At 34.3% G+C, this 18455-nt stretch overlaps 1 protein-coding gene and 1 pseudogene across 11 annotated transcripts; one reads left to right on the top strand and one right to left on the bottom strand.

The window, feature by feature from the left end:
- LOC147392863 (glutamate receptor 2.7-like) overlaps positions 1–15035 on the bottom strand; it is a 28909-nt pseudogene extending 13874 nt beyond the window's left edge.
- On the top strand, positions 5744–11802 carry LOC147392864 (uncharacterized). 11 transcript variants are annotated; one of them, XM_086457104.1, is made up of 9 exons: positions 5744–6210; positions 7714–7845; positions 8638–8679; positions 8761–8919; positions 9684–9754; positions 10085–10183; positions 10306–10386; positions 10538–10665; positions 10870–11802. In XM_086457104.1, exons 4-8 carry the CDS (start codon positions 8803–8805, stop codon positions 10659–10661), a joined length of 492 nt encoding a protein of 163 aa, XP_086313230.1. In that variant the 5' UTR covers positions 5744–6210; positions 7714–7845; positions 8638–8679; positions 8761–8802; the 3' UTR covers positions 10662–10665; positions 10870–11802. The 11 variants fall into 11 exon arrangements, 9 of the variants coding, with proteins under 9 accessions (XP_086313230.1, XP_086313231.1, XP_086313227.1 ...); XM_086457105.1 differs by having other exon boundaries at positions 8616–8679; XM_086457101.1 differs by having other exon boundaries at positions 8480–8679.
- Positions 15036–18455: the final 3420 nt, after the last annotated feature.

Below are 18455 nucleotides of genomic sequence, written 5' to 3'. Positions count from 1 at the left end.
TCTTCCCTTCCCTTCCCTTCCCTTAATGAGTTTCTCTTCCCTCCCCTTCCCTCAATCCAAACACAGCCTAAGTTGTTTGATATCAGTGATTGTCGGCTGAAGTTGTTGAACCGTCAACATCGATGTCAAGCTTGCTGTGTAACTGATTGTGAGTACAAGCACGACAAAAATCCATATGATCACCACAAACCTAGCCAAGTTGCTCACCACTCTCTCCCCTGCACTCGTGACAACCGTTACATTGAATTATCAAGAAAAATAAATATGGAGATATTGCTTTAGGTTTCTAGATATTGTTACAATAGAAATTCTTCAGAATCTCTATTGAAATTAATAATTTGTTAGTATAAAGAGATGGAAGAAAAATTATGATGAGCAAAAGCGAGTGTCGAGAAGGAGAACCAAAACATCATGCCAAACTGACGAGTTGCTGGTCCTCTAAATTCATCATTTACTTGGTGTTCAAGTACCCAAATCACAAAACCGGTGAATATAAAGAAGGCTAAAACTGTTAACCAAAGATTTTTACTAAAAGGCTTCAAGAAAATCCACGCATTATTCTTGTTCTCGTCATCTTTGACAGGCACGAGCATTGATACCCCAGTCTCGGTATATGGTAATGTAAAATCTACATACTGGGATCGGTTGGCTAGTATGGTTGTATCTCCAACGACGGCATCAAAATTCTGTTTAGCAATTAAAAGTATTCCTGTTTAAGCTGAAAGACTAAAAACAAGAAAACTAATTGAAAAATATTCGAACTGACCTTAAGATACACTTGATAGACCAGATCATTGTATGTCCCAGCAGTTGTACCATCAGATTTCTGGAAGGGAATGAACTCGTAAGAGACGGCATACGGTAATCTGCGCATGACAGCATTGAACACATCTATGCAGTATCCAGTGACATTCGTTGAGTTAGTAGTTTTGTCCCATTTCACCATTAAAAATTCATGAAAACCCTGCTTTACTGGGACTCCAATCCTCAATTTTGTCCCATTTGTGGGAATTACCCAACCCTTAGGCATAACTGTAGAATCACCAGGCCATATGATTGCTCCGAGATTGGCTTTAGAAGTTGTGTACATACTTGTACTGTTTGTGTTTATGCTCCGCAAAATTCCTGATGTTGGAGTCCAAAACCCGATCTCTCTCCCCCCATTACCAATCACATTAAGTATCTGAAAGGCAAACGTTTGTATTTCCCCATTGACAAGAACAAATTCCCCACTCAAGCCTTTAAATCTAGTCTTCGAAATCACTTGCAAAAGTTTGGGGCCTATCAGAGAAAGTCCTATTGTTGCAAGTTCACTTTAGTTGTTGATAACTTTTGGCTTCCACAAGTGAGAGTTTGCACAGCCCAAACTGTATCATAAGCCCATAACCCAAAAATGCTTAGTTTGGCTCTTGCGACATGTGGGTTCTCTTGGAGGAATTTCTTCTTCCATCGAACTCGAAAACTTTTGAGCTCTTTCGATCTTGGAACATAAGGCCTTACACCCAATGCTCCTTCCATTGAATCGATGGCAGAGGAATCCATGGAACTTAAAAGATTAGTTAGTCCATCTGTGATAATCCATGAGTACCCATTGCTTATCATTCCTGCCTCTTTTGCCTTAAGGAAAAGACGTGAACCAAGAGACATCTTCATGTGTACAATGAAGACTCTAGTCTCCATTGTTCTCAACTTGTAAAGCTCTTTAAAGATTTGATCATCTGTGGCTGAAAGAGGAATGGCACTCCAGTAAGGAACTTTGGAATCTATATTTTGGAAAGCATCGGTTAGATAAGGTACGATTCTGTTTCCATAATCCGTGTCTTCATAGATGGGCACGACTTCCCTCCATCCAAAAGCTTGAACAATGGCAGCAATGGCTTTTACTTGAGCGGAATCATTTGGTGCTGTTCTAATGAAGTAAGGAGTTCGAGTGGAAAAATGAGAAGGACTTGTTGCAGAGAAAGAAATAATGGGCACTTGAGTTTTGTTTCCAAGCTCAACAATGAAATTGGCCTGTGATGATGATAATGGTCCTATGATGGCTTGCACTTCCACATTTTTTAAAAGGTCTAGAGCTGCATTTGATGAGAATAAAAGTTATTAATGAAGGAAATCAAATATTTGAAACAAGCAATCAACAAGTATTTCACAGCTTATAACTAATTCACTAAATCTGATGTTCTTGTTAGAGAATTAATTTGAATTTTTCCACTAAATCTGTTTCTGTTAGACTAAACCGTACAATCTGAAGTATAAATCAAACAAGAACACAAGAATCTCACACGACACAAGATATACGTGGTTTGGTCAAAGCATCGACCTACGTCCACGGGCGAAAAACGGTGATTTAACTATATTAATCAAAGAAGAACTAGGTTACAATTTCTCTCTGTCTCTTGTGTATATCTCACAACCCTTTTGGGTTTCATTTCTTACCCTTTATATACTTAAGGTTAAAAAGAGGTTAAACGGGTCATGCGGGTCGTTAACGGATAATAAAAAGATCCTGTTTGAATTCACGACAATCCCATATACAAGAATAGAAGACATAACCCAACAATTTCCCATTTCTTGCCCAAAATCTGATGTGATGTTTGAGACCTCCACTCCTTTTGTGAAGAAAAATCAAGGGGTTTTGGAAAGAAATTAAACTAGTCGAAGAGGTTTAAAAAAGAGTATTTAGGCATACCCCTCTAATTTGGTGAATATTTGAGATACCTCTCTATTTTCAAACAGGTAACATGGCCCTTACTTTGGTCATTTGTTGTAGATTAATGCTAAATATCCCCATCTTCAATCTTTAACCAAAAATGCCTTGATTTTTCTCTCCATTCGTCATTTTCAAGCTCTTTAACCTTTATGCTAAACTATTGAAACTAATCTTCAATTCCTTTTTTTCGACCTTGTCGCAGTCCTTATAAAAAATCCTTGAATTTTTATCTAAAATTTCATCGGTTTCTACTTCTCCAAAATATCCTATCATGCCTTGAGATTTGTATACAGAAGTAGATAGAGTATTAAGAAAGGTTGAAGATAAAAGATCTGAGGGTCAAAGGTGACTAATTTTGAGGGAAAAAACCAACTAAGTTCATTTTCTATTAGTCTATAATAGAAGATTACATTAAGGTGCATATCATCAGTTCCGGAGAAATATTATGAAACGAAATTAAGATGCTGGACTTGTTTTCAAAATATTTAAATTATCCTTTTCCTAAGCAACTATGGAAAATTACTTAGTGCACCCTGTGGGAGGTACTTTTTTCTAAAGACCCCCTAAATTTCCACGTTCATTTGATATCCCCCTTCAATTGGTATAATTGATGATACAAAAATAAGTGTGATGATGAACAATTTAAATCATTGAAATTGACCTTTGTTCCAATTTTCAAGATCAACTTTTACAATTGTCAGGATAAAAAGTTCAAAAATTGTCGGTCTCGGCATTTGAACTTGAATCATCGAGATCAAGATTCAAAATTTTCAAGATCAACCTTGTTACAATAGTTGTTGAGCACATTCAACATGAATCATAAAGATAAGATGTAGACCAACAATTTGAGTCGTGAATAAAAAAACTCTAAGCTGGCTAACATATTCAAACTCCCCTTTCCGTACGAACATTTCCGGGTGTTACTTGTGGACAAAAACTCTAAGGGTATGTTTGATTGCACATGGAAAATAGGGTGGAAAATCAATTTCCATGGAAAATGACATTTTTCAAGTGTTTGATTGCACATGGAAATGGAAATTCATTTTCCACCCCATTCAAAAAGTCCACTAAATCATGGATTTCACTTTCCCACCCATATGGGTGGGAAAATGAAATCCACCCATATTTTTCATCATCAATTCTACCCTACCACCACCACTACCACCACCACCACCACCACATTTACACTAACATTGCCGTCGTTGTCATCGCCGTCGCCGGCGCCGTCTCCGACTACCTTCTCTCTCTCTCTTTCTTTTTCTCCATCCCTCATCTCCTCCGCCACCACTATCACCACGTTCTCCCCCCATCTTCCTCACTTACCTCCGTCGTCGCTATCGTCGTCGTCGCTACCGTCGCTGTCGCCGTTGTCGTTGCCATCACCGTCACCACCGTCACCGTCGCCGCATCCTCCCCCCTCCCTCTTCTTCGTCATCTTCTTCTTCCTTTCCCTCTCCTCTCCTCTCATCTTCTTCCTCATTCTCCTCTTCTTCTTTTTTCTCATATTTTTTTCATGATTTTATCAAAGTAAAATCAAACAATGGAATTTGATTTTCCAACCCTACCTATTTTCCACAACTAATTTTTCATGGATTTCAAAGTCCATGGAAAGTAACTTTTCATTCAATCAAACATACCCTAAGCTAACTAACTAACATAGTCAAATTCCTTCAAGTACTTTATAGAGTTCTCCTAAGTATTGCATGGAAACTTGACAGAATATTTAGTAAACTTTGTCTTTCTTGATAGTCATGAGTTCTTGGCAAATTCACCATTTTTTTTACTTATTATTGAATTTATTACTTTTTATTACTATTGAACTCAACGTTTTTTTATTTAATGTCAAATTCACAATTATAAACCCATCAGAAGTAATTTACAAAGGTGAAGAATTATGGACCGTCAATTTTTATTATAAATTTGTAAATCATTTTTTATGGGGTTAAAATTTTCAGATTAGGCTGATTTTTGTGAGGGTGATCTCCTCACCATATAAATCATCCTCACAAAAAATCAGCCCAATCTAAAATTTGTAAGTTATTTAAGACAAATTTTGTCAATCAACATTGTCGGCCTAAGATTATCATCCAAACGTGTGTGTATATATATATATATATATATATGAGTCAGGTTCAAGGGACATATGTAAAAACAATGTAACATTAATAAAATTTCTAAATATGGGTTAGAAATTTTGGATTGAATTGATTTTTTGTGGGGATGATCTCTATGATGGGAAGATCATCCAAAAAAAAAAAAATCAGACCAATCTGAAATTTCTAACCCCATTAAAAGTAATTTAGAATGTGGACTGTAGATTTTTTACCATTTTTTGTCAATAATTTGTAAATCACTTTTGATGGATTTAGAAGTTTCTGATTGAGCTGATTTTTTGTGAGGATGATCTTCTTATCATAGTGGCCATCCTTGCAAAAAATCAGCTCAATCCAACACCTCTAACCCATATTTTGAAAAACCATTGTTTTTTCATATGTTTTTACATATGGCCCTTGAACCGCCCCCTATATATATATATATATATATATATATATATATAGGTTCCCGTTCCCCACCCTAAGCTTTACCCTATACTTTAACAAACGCATTTTGTCCTACATGGGTTAGAAGTTTTAGAATCAGCTGATTTTTGGTGAGGATGATCTCTATGGTGAGGAGATCATCCTCACCAAAAATCAGCTCATTCCAAAACTTCTAACCCCATAAAAAATGGTTTATAAAAAATGGATGGTCCACGATTGTTCAACTTGTAAACATGGGGCTAAAAATTTCGAAATGGGCTGATTTTTGGTGAGGATGATCTTCTAATCATAAAGATCATCCTCACCAAAAATCAGCCCATTCCAAAACTTCCACTACCTCAAAAAAGGTAAAATTCGCTATTTTTACAGCATTAAACTTGGCAGCCCAAGTCTCACGTTTAATTGGGCCGGCTCAATACACTTAAGAAAAAAATTCGATAGCCCAAGCCTAACGAATCACCAAAATTTTTATTAAAAAAAAAAACAAAACCACCAAACCAGTCGACCTTCTTCACCATTTTCATTTAGCCTTCTCAGCCATCTCAGCGAAGATGAAACCAGCAGATCGAAATCTCTCATCGAAGAAGCTTTTTGTTTATGTCGCCTTTGGGAAGAAATGAAATCTCTCATTCAATCAAAGAAGTTTTCTTCTCAGCCATTTTTACCGATTTTTGAGTTTGAAGAAATTTCTTCCATTTCAATCGAAATCAAAAATCCCTCTTGATTTGATTCGATCACTTTCACAATCAGGATTTGCCATTTCAATCACGATCTCTCGATCTCCCATTTCAACACCGAACGATCTCTCAATCGCACATTTCGGATCGATAACTCATTCGACAATGGATTTGTAATCTCTCAGAGCTCAAATCGAAGAAGAAATAAGAGTTTAAGTCAAAAACCCTAAGAACTGATGCTCACTTATCAGTGCCACCGATCAAATCACTCCAAATCTCATTTGTAAGTCTATTTCTCTCAAAAACCCTAAAAAAAACTCCTAAAAAATCATTCTAGAATGTTAAATTGAACTTTAATGATCATGCTATTCATTTGTTCCTCTGTTCATGTTTGTTCCTCTGTTCATGTGTTGTTTCTTACTATGCTTGCTTGAAAGGTTCATGCATGAATCATGAAAATTCATAGAATTTGGCTAAGTAATGTCTCTTTTTGCTGAAAACAAATCCATTATAGAACCTACAGGTTTTTTAGATAATTAAGCTTTGACATTGAACTCAATTAGATTTGTGATGAAGTATGAATTTTTAAACTTAGTATGTTACTGTTAATTTAATTTGTCTGAGTCTACATAAGAAGGAACAATGAAGTATGAACATTACCAGAATTTGAATAAAAACATAAAGGGCTGAATTTGATAAGGAAATCTTTTCTATGTTCTGATGGTCTACATCACGATATAGATTGCGCTATCGAGGGTAGTAACCAATGGTTAATATGGTAGAAGCTCATGGCCCTTAAATTCAACCAAAACAATTAGAAGCATGCTTATCAAAGCTTGTTTAAATTGTAATAGTAAGCCTTTCTGAAGTTGAATTATTTATTTTTTATTAATAAAGTTATATGGGGTTTGTTAAGATCATGGTTCAAACTCATCATTTGTGGAGATGAGTTTTGCGTCTATGCTTCAGATATTTAAAACAATTTTGGTGTCAATTGAAGTTCAATGACTTGTTATGCTTCATATTGGCCACTAAGCAAATCCTAGACCATCTGTTTGGTCTTTACCAAATAAATACATTTTCCCTCATTGGTATTCTTTCTTCTTTTATTTATTTATTTATCTTAGACCATCTGTTCCAGCCATAAGCTCTTTGTACACAAAACACACAACACGCTCTAAGTCTGAGTTTCGGGAACCATAGATTTGTAAGTCTCAAGATACATGGCTGCACTTCACCATAAAAAAATAACCATCTATTGCTACATGATATGATTTATTTCTCACTTTTTATTAGCTTTGACATTCTTTTTGCGCTCTATGGTTTCCTTGCCTTTGATGTAGAATGTGCATGACTTAGTATTTTTTAACTTGTTTTGATGCAATCTCAAATTTACCTTGTACAAAACATCTGTGACTTCTAATTGGGCAAGATGTACGACCTTGGTTCCTATTCCAAGGTTTATCCTCTCTCTCTCATTAAGATTGTAGTGATCTCATGATGATCAAAATGCTGCATTTTTTTTAGTTTCTTAATTTTTGATAATTATGTGAACAATCCAATTGGAGCCGAAAACTATAATAAAATCGGTTTGGTGATACTGCTTTCCCTAGCTCCTTGTATTTGTCATTTTGTTGATGCTTTCTAATGCAATTTGGTTTGCATTTATCATGCCAACTTGTTTTTTATAGTTATGTATGCTGTAGCTTTCCCCTGCAAAAAAAATTTGGGTTGATTTTGATTAAGTCCCTAACTTGTTTTTTATTTTTGGGTGCTTACATTTCAGGATGTATCCTCAATAATAATGTCATTTTCTCATCATGGTCCACGGGCTGTTTGCATTTTTTCGGCAAATGGTGCTATATCCAATGTAACACTTCGTCAAGCAGCAACGTCTGGTGGAACAGTAACTTATGAGGTTTGTGTGGCTATTAATTACCTCCTACCCCTTCATTCTAAGGCTTTTCTTTCTTGTGGAGTATATTCTCTTTGTATTTATATTTTAAGGTATCGTTGGCTAGCCGCAAAGGTACTCTACCAGCAGCATTACTGTAAAAGAAATTGTTAAATTCTTTCCATAATTGAGTGTTGTATGTTAATTTGTATCATAATTTGTAAAACTGCTTGAATGCCTTATAAATTCCAAATATATATTTTTACTACTTTAGTGACTTGCAAATTACTAGTACAATTTTTCTTTTTAAGAAAAAAAAAAACTTTCTCACAGATCTAGTGGAAGGTTTCTTCTTGTTATTCCTTGTGTAGGCATCAATGCTCTAATTATAAAAAAAAAAGAAGAGATAAAACTACATTTAGAAATTCTTATAGATACTTCACATACAACACTCAATTATGGAAACAGAAATTGAGATGCAGAACTTAACAACATCATCCAAAAGTCAGAACAATTTAACCCATATAAGCATTTTAGTTAGCTCACCTCATTGACATTCTAGAAGACTAGAACAAACATTTGTCAAAGATTATTGGTTATTTGATTAGCATTACGGCCTCCATATGACTTTGACATCATGTCAATACTTGCTTTTAAGGCAATCTATGGGAGGGCACCTTCCTCTTGAGGTGTATTGATCGTCTTTGAGAGCAAAATCTCGCCTTGCAAACTCCAAACTCATTCTGAAATATTTGTTCATGTGGTAAAAATAATCTATTCCTTTGATCTCCAAGGCATGTGACCTTTTACCTGCAGTCGCAGGACACTTTGGTTGAAAGTTACGTCTCTCATATAAAGGTACTTTTCCCATGGTTCTCTCCCCATGAAATTCTAAGGCCTACTTACATAAGAGCTTTCAAACTATTCTTCCTGGTGCAGAAATGGCAATCCAAACAGGCACTTTAAGTTCAACATACTTACATGTTCGAGAAGGTTGTGATGGTGATTTGGATGATAAAATCCTCTGTTCCTTATGCCACTTATTTGCGTAAGAGAAGTTGTCCGTGGCGGTTACTATGGTTGTCCAATCAAACAAAGGTAGTTCTTGCTCTTCCTTCCCACTTTTGTTATTAACTGCTAGTTAGGAATATTGTTGGAAAAATGAATTAGTATAAAGAAACAATGGGTAATGTCCCTGGGGCTACACTATAATAATTGCAGAGTTTCCCATCTTTATATATCATCATCATTACAACTACTCAATGCAAATCATCTCTGTCCTGTCCATGAAATGGCAAAAAAATTATAGAATAATAACTTGGGCGTTTCGGTTCCAAGAATGTTGGTGCTACCTATCAGATATCTGTGGCAATCATCTTGAAGGATTTTCCTTTTGCATTAGTGTATGTTTTCTTGTTTCTCATATCAAAAGTAAACAGAGGAATCTGAAATGACATATTTTAGGCCCCAATAGATATATTTAGTTATTTGAATCATGTTTCGGTAAAAGCTAATGATCAGGATGATGGTAAGGAGATTTTTTTAGTCATTCATCGAAAATACAATGGGACTCCTCTTTAATAAGATCCAACAAAGTTCTCCTTTGTAGCTGGTACATATCCAACCTTATGCAGATCATGCCCACAACTTCTTTGTTAATTTTAGCTTTAACATGTGCATATTTTATTGAAATAATTTGATAGATGGTGTGGTTCACCTAATTTAGTATATTTTTTCAGCAAATAAGTCTCACTTGGTTTGGGAGTCTAGACGACACTTCACCTTACATCGAAGGACATGATCTGTTCTTGAATGACATGTTTTAATGCAGGGCCGGATGTTGACATTCATATCAAAACCAGGCTAACACCTTAATTTCTTCTTTGGGAAGTGCAAGTGATAATGTCAAACCACCATCAAAGCAGAGAACAAGGTCAGTTTGGATCAGCCCATGACATGAAAAGTAACTTCTTACAAGCATACTTAATGTAATATAATAGCACCGGAGACAATCAGACAATCATATATTTTATATTAGAAGATTTTTGTAAGTGTTGAGAATGATTTTACCTTCTTTCTTTCTCTTTATTTTCCAAATAATGCACCCGATCACCAAACCCAAGAGAAGCATATATTATTATTATGTTCTCCTCGAGCTACTACTAGTCACTGGAGGCAAATCAAATTGGCATATGTAGGATTGAGGCCTGAATGTGTTTTGTGGTTGGTTGAAATTAGAGGTGTTACTTTTTGATGAACACAGGCAAAGCTCGGATTTTATAAAAGAATACATTTTCCCTGGTGGGTGCCTTTCATCATTGAGTAGACTAACGTCCTCTATGGCTGCTACATCTAGACTTTGGTAAAAATTTAAAGGATCATCACTATTATTACATTTATATCATCTTCTTTTTTATTTTTATTTTTATTTTATTTTATTTTATTTTGGAAATTCAACATTATGTGAAAGTATCGTTAATGCAGTGTGGAGCATCTGGAACATATAGGAATACATTACTACCAAACACTGAGGTATTGGAGGAATAATTTCATGGCAAAACAAAGGTACAACGAATACAAATAGTTTAATTTGAGGTCGTGAGGTCTACACAAAAAGAAATTTCCATATTCTTTTTAGATTCAATATTGCATGTCATCTCATAAAAATCTCTGTTTATCCTTAGATTCTGATATTGTGTTACTTCTTGGATTCCAGTAAAATACTTGCATTGGGATTCGATGAGAAGTTCATCAAGACATGGGAACATTATTTTGTCTATTGTGCAGCTGGTTTTAAAACACGTACTCTCGGACAATGCAAACCAGCCCTGAATTTATGAAGTGGTAAGAATTTATGCAAATTCTTTTCATTTGAAACATTAATAGTTAGAATGGGTCTTGCATGGCTTCTGATTTGAGCCGATTTCATTTTCTGCTTATGGGAGAATCACTTTGATAATCCGAATCAAACTAACATCATCGAATTTTAGAATCAAATTATGGGTAAGAATTCTCCATTGATGATCAATGTTTGTTTATGTTTCATAGATGAACCTCTTGGACAATGCGGTGAAGATGTTACCTTACTGTGATGGCATAATGACACAGCTCCTCAAGGACTTCTCAAGCTATCGGTTAAGAAACAAAGAGATACATGGCTAGATATGGTTGGTTGCCAATTACAATAGGTGAGTTGAGGAATGGTTTTCTTTGTCCCTCTACCACAAAACAATAATGATGAACTGCTATTTGGCCCAACTACAAACCTTCATGGTCCATCATTGGTGGTTATTCCACTCATAATCATGCTTCTCTCTATCCCCCTATATGAGCATTTGGCATCTGTGTTTGCCAAGAAGCCCTCGGGGAAGAGTAACTGTTCCAACCTCTCCGACGTATAGGCTTGGGACTTGCTCTGGCATCTGGATCAATGGCCATTGCTGTAGTAGTGGAAGTTAAGAGGCGTGGGGCTGCAAAGAATCACATTACGCTATCTATCTTTGGGTTGGGGTGGCAATACTTTCTACTTGGTGTGTCAGACATGCTTAAACTTGGGGGAATGCTGGACTTTTTCTACTCCGAGGCTCTTGATAGAATGAGGAGCATGTGTACCTCATTGTCGTGGTGTTCAACTTCCACGGGGTACTTCCTTAGCTCTGTACTGGTCTCGATCACTAATGCAACGAGTCGACGGTTTGGGCATGAGTGGTTGGGTGGACACGATTTAAATCACAACCGATTGGACTTGTTTTACACACATCTCTGTGTTCTTAGTTTTCTCAATTTGCTTAACTATACGTATTGGGCTAAGCGATGCTAGACATGGGAAAATCGACTTTGAGAATTGCACTTTGGTTATGTTTGTACTATGTGTTACATTTTCTCAGTTGTGTAGACAAGAAGCTTATGTTAAACCTTGTGAATGTCTGACCCAATTACTTCAAATAAGCTAAAATATAACTAAGCCAGGTTTAGTGATTATTTAGCTTTCATTGGCACAGCTCTACTTTCAATAGAAGTACTTCTGTGGAATCACTTTTATAAACCCAATCAAGTAGGAGTAAGCCCAATCCAAATGAACCTGACAAATTTGATGCACATCCAGATTGGGCGAGTTCTAGTTGAGGACCTAAATTTTTTTTTAAAAAAGAATACCCTATATTGACGGTCGGCAACCGTAGCCTTTAAAAAATATTTTTTTAATAAAATACCCTATAGCGACGGCCAATAGCCGCTGTCGCTATAAGTCCATATACCGTAGTCCCCTCTGTTGCTATATGTATTTGTGACGGGGTTTTCCTATATAGCGACGGTCGGTGACCGTCGCTATATCCTTAAATTCTATGATTTTCAACCGCCAATTATTTTTTCGACAAACCAAAATTCGACAGATGAATTCGACGGTCGTGACTGTCGAATTATCCCATAATTCGACGGTTTTGGACTGTCGAATTTTGAAAATTTTCACATAGTCTTCTAACCCATGTAGGACAAAACACATTTCTTAAAGTGTAGGGTAAAGCTTAGGGTGTTGAACATTTCCCATATATATATATATGGGTCAGGTTCAAAGGACAACCATTTCAACACACATATAGACAACGTGTTTTGTCTTATATGGACAAAAAATGTTTGGAATGGACTGATTTTTTGTGAGGATGATCTCTGTGATGAGGGGATCATCCTGGCAAAAAATCATCTCATTCCAAAACTTGTAACCCCATCAAAATTGATTTACAAAAATTGGACGGTCTATAATTTTTCAACAAAAATTAGACGGTCTAGAAGTTTCATAATGAGCTGATTTTTGCAAGGATGATCTCCTCGTCACAGAGATCATCCTCACAAAAAATCAGTCCATTCCAAACATTTTTGCCCATATAAGACAAAAACACGTTGTCTATATGTGTGTTGAAATGGTTGTCCTTTGAACCTGACCCTATATATATATACAAAAAAATAATAATAATAACGTCAGAATTTTGAGAAGATGATGAATTTATCTAGTGAACATACACAAACACTGAATTTGGTTAGACTTTCAAAGATCGAAATATGTTTTATGGTTTTAAACCTCTCTAGAAAATCCCCCTTTTCAGTGTTTCCCCTCATTAAATTTAATTGAAAGGCATCTAACTCAAACAAATGAACAGCCATGATTCTTAAGTCCAAATCTCCCAATCAAATGAGTTTCCGAATTATTCCCCGGGTTAGAAATTCCAGTAAATCCAATAAACATACACATAAACATAGGAATTTTGAGAGAGAGAGAGGCGTGGCGATGGAGAGAGATTTGTGAGAGAGAAAGATAAGTAGACAGAGACACGAGAGAATGAAAAAGACGTTGATGAGAAAGAAGGAAATTTCCTTTATTTGATAAAAGACTAGTAAATAATTTTATAAATTTTACAGGTTTATTTCTAAATAATAGAGTGATTTAAACATGTATCTTAAGGGTCAGTTGTGTGGCTGTTATTGATTCATCAGCTTAGCACCTTACCTTTAAAACGATAAATTTCGGTTGGGGCAAGAGGGTGACTATTTTAGTTAGACCAGTCTAACTTGAAAAATAAATGATGATGATTTAAATACCATCATTTCTTAACAAAACCAAATGAAAAATACATCCTTTTATCCTTAGAATTGTGATAATCGGACTACCCACGTGGCACAATCAATCGACTCCCTCTAATGTGACGTGTTAGAATAATAGATCTATATTTCTTGGGATACACAACTACACTTTTTATGGGATGTGCAGTTGTGTTTCCCAAGGAGTATAGATCGACGATTATCATCCATGTCACGTCAAGAGAGTCGATTGAGTATATCACATGGAGTAGTCAAATTATCACAGCCCCTATCTTTACTATTAGAATGAGAGAAGGTGAAGTCAAAGAGTTTCGACACCAAAATTTGAGTGGTCATAAATGCCTACTTTTATATTTAAATTTAATATAATCAAAGCCATTTTAGTGAAGAAAAAAAAAAGTGAAAATTGCAACCCGCATTTGTTTAATTTTCAAAATTACAAAAATATCTTTTTAGCAATCTATTCTTCAGAAACTCTTTAATCAATATTTTAAAGTACAAATAAACCATTTTTATATATGTGCATTTGCACATGCCACCTTCTAATAGTTTTTAAATAGAGTTGTCCTCTACTGACTGTCAAGGACATTGTATTAGACACTAAATTGACGTGGGGGTGTGCACAATGCCGTGCATAGATGCTTTTTGCTCCTATATACTGAGGAAAAGCATCTATGGCTCCATGCACAACTCCACATCAGCTCAGTGTCTAATGTAGTGTCCTGCACATTTTTCTTTAAAATAAAAGAGAAGGAAGAAAACAACAATAAAAAATCATTGTTTTAAAACTAATCCAAGTCAACTTGAAAATCAGGATTCAATTCGACTTGATCAGGTAGGCCCAAGACTAAACAGGATAACTCTTTGATTTGATTAAAAAAAATTAATTAGTTGAGCAATGTGACTCATATAAGACTAGTCGAATTTTTAAATGGCTTTAAAAATTAGATATCTACAAGGCAGACTTAGCTGTTGCTTTTTTTTTTTTTTTTTTTTTTTTTTTTTTTTTATCATCATCTTAGATTTGACCTTGAAATTTAGAGGTTATGGTGTTGGATTCTCAAGTGCGCCATGTTGACCCAATCATATTTTGAGGAGATAATAGAGGTTGAGAAGAGAGAATGAAATAAATATTTGATTTAAAAAATAAAAGGTATTATAAATATTTAATTTTTAAAAATGACCTAGGCTTGACTACTATAAAGTATGACTCCCTTGAAGTTAAATAAGAAAGGTTTTGTAATAAAAATGGAACCTATAAGTCTAGCCGGTTAATCTCACTTAAAATTAAAAGGAAGAAAAAACAAATAGTTAAATACCTGCAGATGCAGCGCCAACGACATCTTTCTTTGAGTCCCTATTGTGGAGAACCAATCTTGTTTTGTAGAAACTGTGAATAGTGTAGAAATCAGAAAGTGCCATGGACATGCAACTTAACCCTACCTTTTCCACTGATCCTTCCATATCAAGGACCACTCCAACATTAAACTCCAACCAAGCTGTGTGTTGATGAGCCATGACCGACAAACTACTGAAGAAGATCTTCAAAGAGAATAAGAAGAAAAAGAAGAAGAAGAGAGAAGAAAGAATTTGGCTCGAGTTCCTCATGTGGGCTGGGAAGAAAGAAATCTAGTTATGTTTGGTGAGAAGAGAAAAGGGACCACAAGAAGGATGGTTTTCTCATAATGCCTACAATGCTCTTATATATACATCTATGTAGAGAGAGAGAGAGAGAGAGAGAGAGAGAGAGAGAGAGAGAGAGAGAGATGACTAATATTCGATCTGGTGAAATATTGCATGCAACGTGATGGACGGGTTTTAAAGGGTAATGCTGGGGTGACATGGATTCTCCCACCCTTTCGCTAAATGGGCCAGTTGATTCGGGTTGGGCCTGGCATTAGTTTGGAGATTTTTTAGAATAAAAGCAGAAAAAATCTAATTATAAAATAAAATAATTGATAATATAAAAGAATTTTTTTTATTTAACTTTCAAGTTAACTTAAACACCAACACATGAGTAAATCAAATAAACTAAGTAATAAATAAGAATTTGAATATATATGTCATTTTTGTAGGGTGAGGAATTGCATTCCAATAAATTGAGTACATCCCAACTAGATTGAAATTCGCCAACTTATCAATCATTTGTATTTAGATCTCACCAACTTATGAAGAAAAAAATTTATAATTCATTGCGCATTGCCACATCAATGCAGAGTTGAGTATAATGTCAAAACAAGTTTCTGTAGAATAATTCTTTTTTTTTTTTTAATCGATTTCAAACATTTTTCATTATTATGGGCTGGAAGTTTCGGAATGGGATGATTTTTATGAGGATGATCTCTATGGTGAGAAGATCATTTTACTAAAAATCAGTCCATTCAGAAACTTTTTTACCATATATGTACACATGAGTACATCAAATAAATTGGGTAATAAATGACAATAATTGTTATTTACCAAAAATGTATTTTACAATTTTCAAAAATGTACTTGCATCGATCATATTTTAAATAATAGTGATCATGATAGTGTGATATGGACCTTAATTTTAAACTTCTCCAACTATAAACGCGTGAGTCAATGACTCAGTCATTAGACATTAAATGCAGAAGACTAAGAAGACGCACGGGAGTCATAGAGAAGAAGGTGGTCATGCATGCATATTTTTCAATATTTCCTTTTATCTTATTAAGGACTGGAATATATAATTTGGCTCTTCGTCTTATTATATTAATTCGTTTCAACTCCATTCGTGCTTTAAAACTCCAAATATGGAGGTTCGAACAATCGAACCAAATTCCAACTGTGCTCTAATTTGAAGAAAGTGCATTTAAATCACTATTCATTATTTCATATTTTGCAAGATTTAAATGCCACTTTTTATAAATACCAATAGCCTCACTCTTTTCATGTAATATTATTTAAATGTCTCTTTTGTCCTTTACACGTTTTAAATTCTTTTCATGTAATATTTTAAAAAACAAACCAAATAATTAATCGATTAAACTCAATGGATATTTTTCAAAAATTATGTTTGATTGTGAATCACCAATTTTGCGACTTTTTCTTGCATATGAAAATAAATTAAGGTAATACACATATATATATTAAACATAAGATTATCCAACCAAATTGAATAATGGTCCGACCGCGGTCCAAACAATTTGAATAATGCTTGATTATTATTATATTTTTTTTGGGTTTAGGATTTTAAATGAGCCTAATCATAATTATAAACAACTATAAAATTTGTTTGAACAAGTATTATAATGTTGATATTATAATTTAAGACAAACCTTTGTAATGTTTGGAGGACATGTTAATTTTTAATTAGAGTGTGATAAATAATTTATGAAATTGGGGTGCAATAAGTTAAAGTTTGGGTGCCAATAACAATTCCTTTTTTCTCTTACTTGGAGTACAATAAGTAAAATCTGGAGTGCCAATAGCAATACTTACATTTTTTTTTTAATTTTTAAATATGATAATCCATGTGGCCCCACGAATATTTTTAAAATTTGTAATCTTAAAATTAAAATTTGTCGAGAGAGAGAGAGAAGGTTCTCGGAAGGAGGAGGAGAAGAAAAATGTTAGTACAAGAAATAGCAATACTTACATTTTTTTTTTAATTTTTAAAAATGTTTGAATAATATTTTAAAATAATGAATAGTGATTTAAAAGTGAAACAGTTGGTGTAGAAAAAAGGCTTGGAGCCTTTATTTTGAAGTAAATGTCAATTTGAAGGCATTTTTAAAACTCTTGGTTGGAGTTGCTCTTAGAGCTATAATTATCCACAATTGCCACTTGTCAATTAAAGTTCATTGTTCATTCTAAAGTTTTACCCATACTAGTCAAAGAACGAAATTTCTTGATTAGATCACATTGTAGCATGATCCAATACCACATTGTTGTAGAGGAAGAAATTCGTAATCGAAAATAATTATAAAATGATTTTTTATCACCATTGAATTTTAATTTTAAATTTGGGTGTTAAATAATTGTTAATGTTCAAAACCTTGAATCGATCTTGAAAAAAATTATTTTATGAGCATGACTTTTTTCGTGAAATCAAGAAGGCTGCATTGCCAATATGATTTCTCATGTGGCCCCTTGACTATTGTTAGAATTTGTAATCTTAAAATTAAAATTTGTCAATAGATGGAGAGAGAGAGAGAGAGAGAGAGAGAGAAAAGGTTCTCAGGAAGGAGGAAGAGGAGAAGAAAAATGTTGAGCCAATAGTACAAGAAATAGCAATACTTACATTTTTTTTTATATAAACATATTTGAATAGTATTTCAAAATAATGAATAGTGATTTAAAGGTGAAACAGTTGGTGTAGAAAAAACGCTTGGAGACTTTATTTTGAAGTAGATATCACTTTGAAGGCATTTTTAAAACTCTTGGTTGGAGTTGCTCTTAGAGCTATAATTATCCACAATTGCCACTTGTCAATTAAAGTTCATTGTTCATTCTATAGTCTTACCCATACTAGTCAAAGAACAAAATTTCTTGATTAGATCACATTGTAGCATGATCCAATCCCACATTGTTGTAGAGGAAGAAATTCATAATCGAAAATAATTATAAAACGATTTTTATCAGCGTTGAATTTTAATTTTAAATTTGAGTGTTAAGTAATTGTTAATGTTCAAAACCTTGAATCAATCTTGAAAAAAATTATTTTATGAGCATGACTTTTTTTGTGAAATCAAGAAGGCTGCATTGCCAATATGATTTCCCATGTGGCCTCACAGATATTGTTAAAATTTGTAATCTTAAAATTAAAATTTGTCAATAGATGGAGAGAGAGAGAGAGAGAGAGAAGGTTCTCACGAAGGAGGAAGAGAAGAAAAATGTTGAGTCAGCATAGTACAAGAAATAGCAATACTTATATTCTCTTTTTTAATTTTTAAATATGTTTGAATAGTATTTTAAAATAATGAATAGTGATTTGAAGGTGAAACAGTGTAGAAAAAAAGGCTTGGAGCCATTATTTTGAAATAGATGTCAATTTGAAGGCATTTTTGAACTCTTAGAGT

This window comes from Akebia trifoliata, chromosome 10 (assembly GCF_017979445.1).
Source record: "Akebia trifoliata isolate Shusen 1 chromosome 10, ASM1797944v1, whole genome shotgun sequence".
In the NCBI taxonomy this organism is placed as follows: domain Eukaryota; kingdom Viridiplantae; phylum Streptophyta; class Magnoliopsida; order Ranunculales; family Lardizabalaceae; genus Akebia; species Akebia trifoliata.
This window is presented reverse-complemented; position numbering and strand designations above follow the sequence as displayed.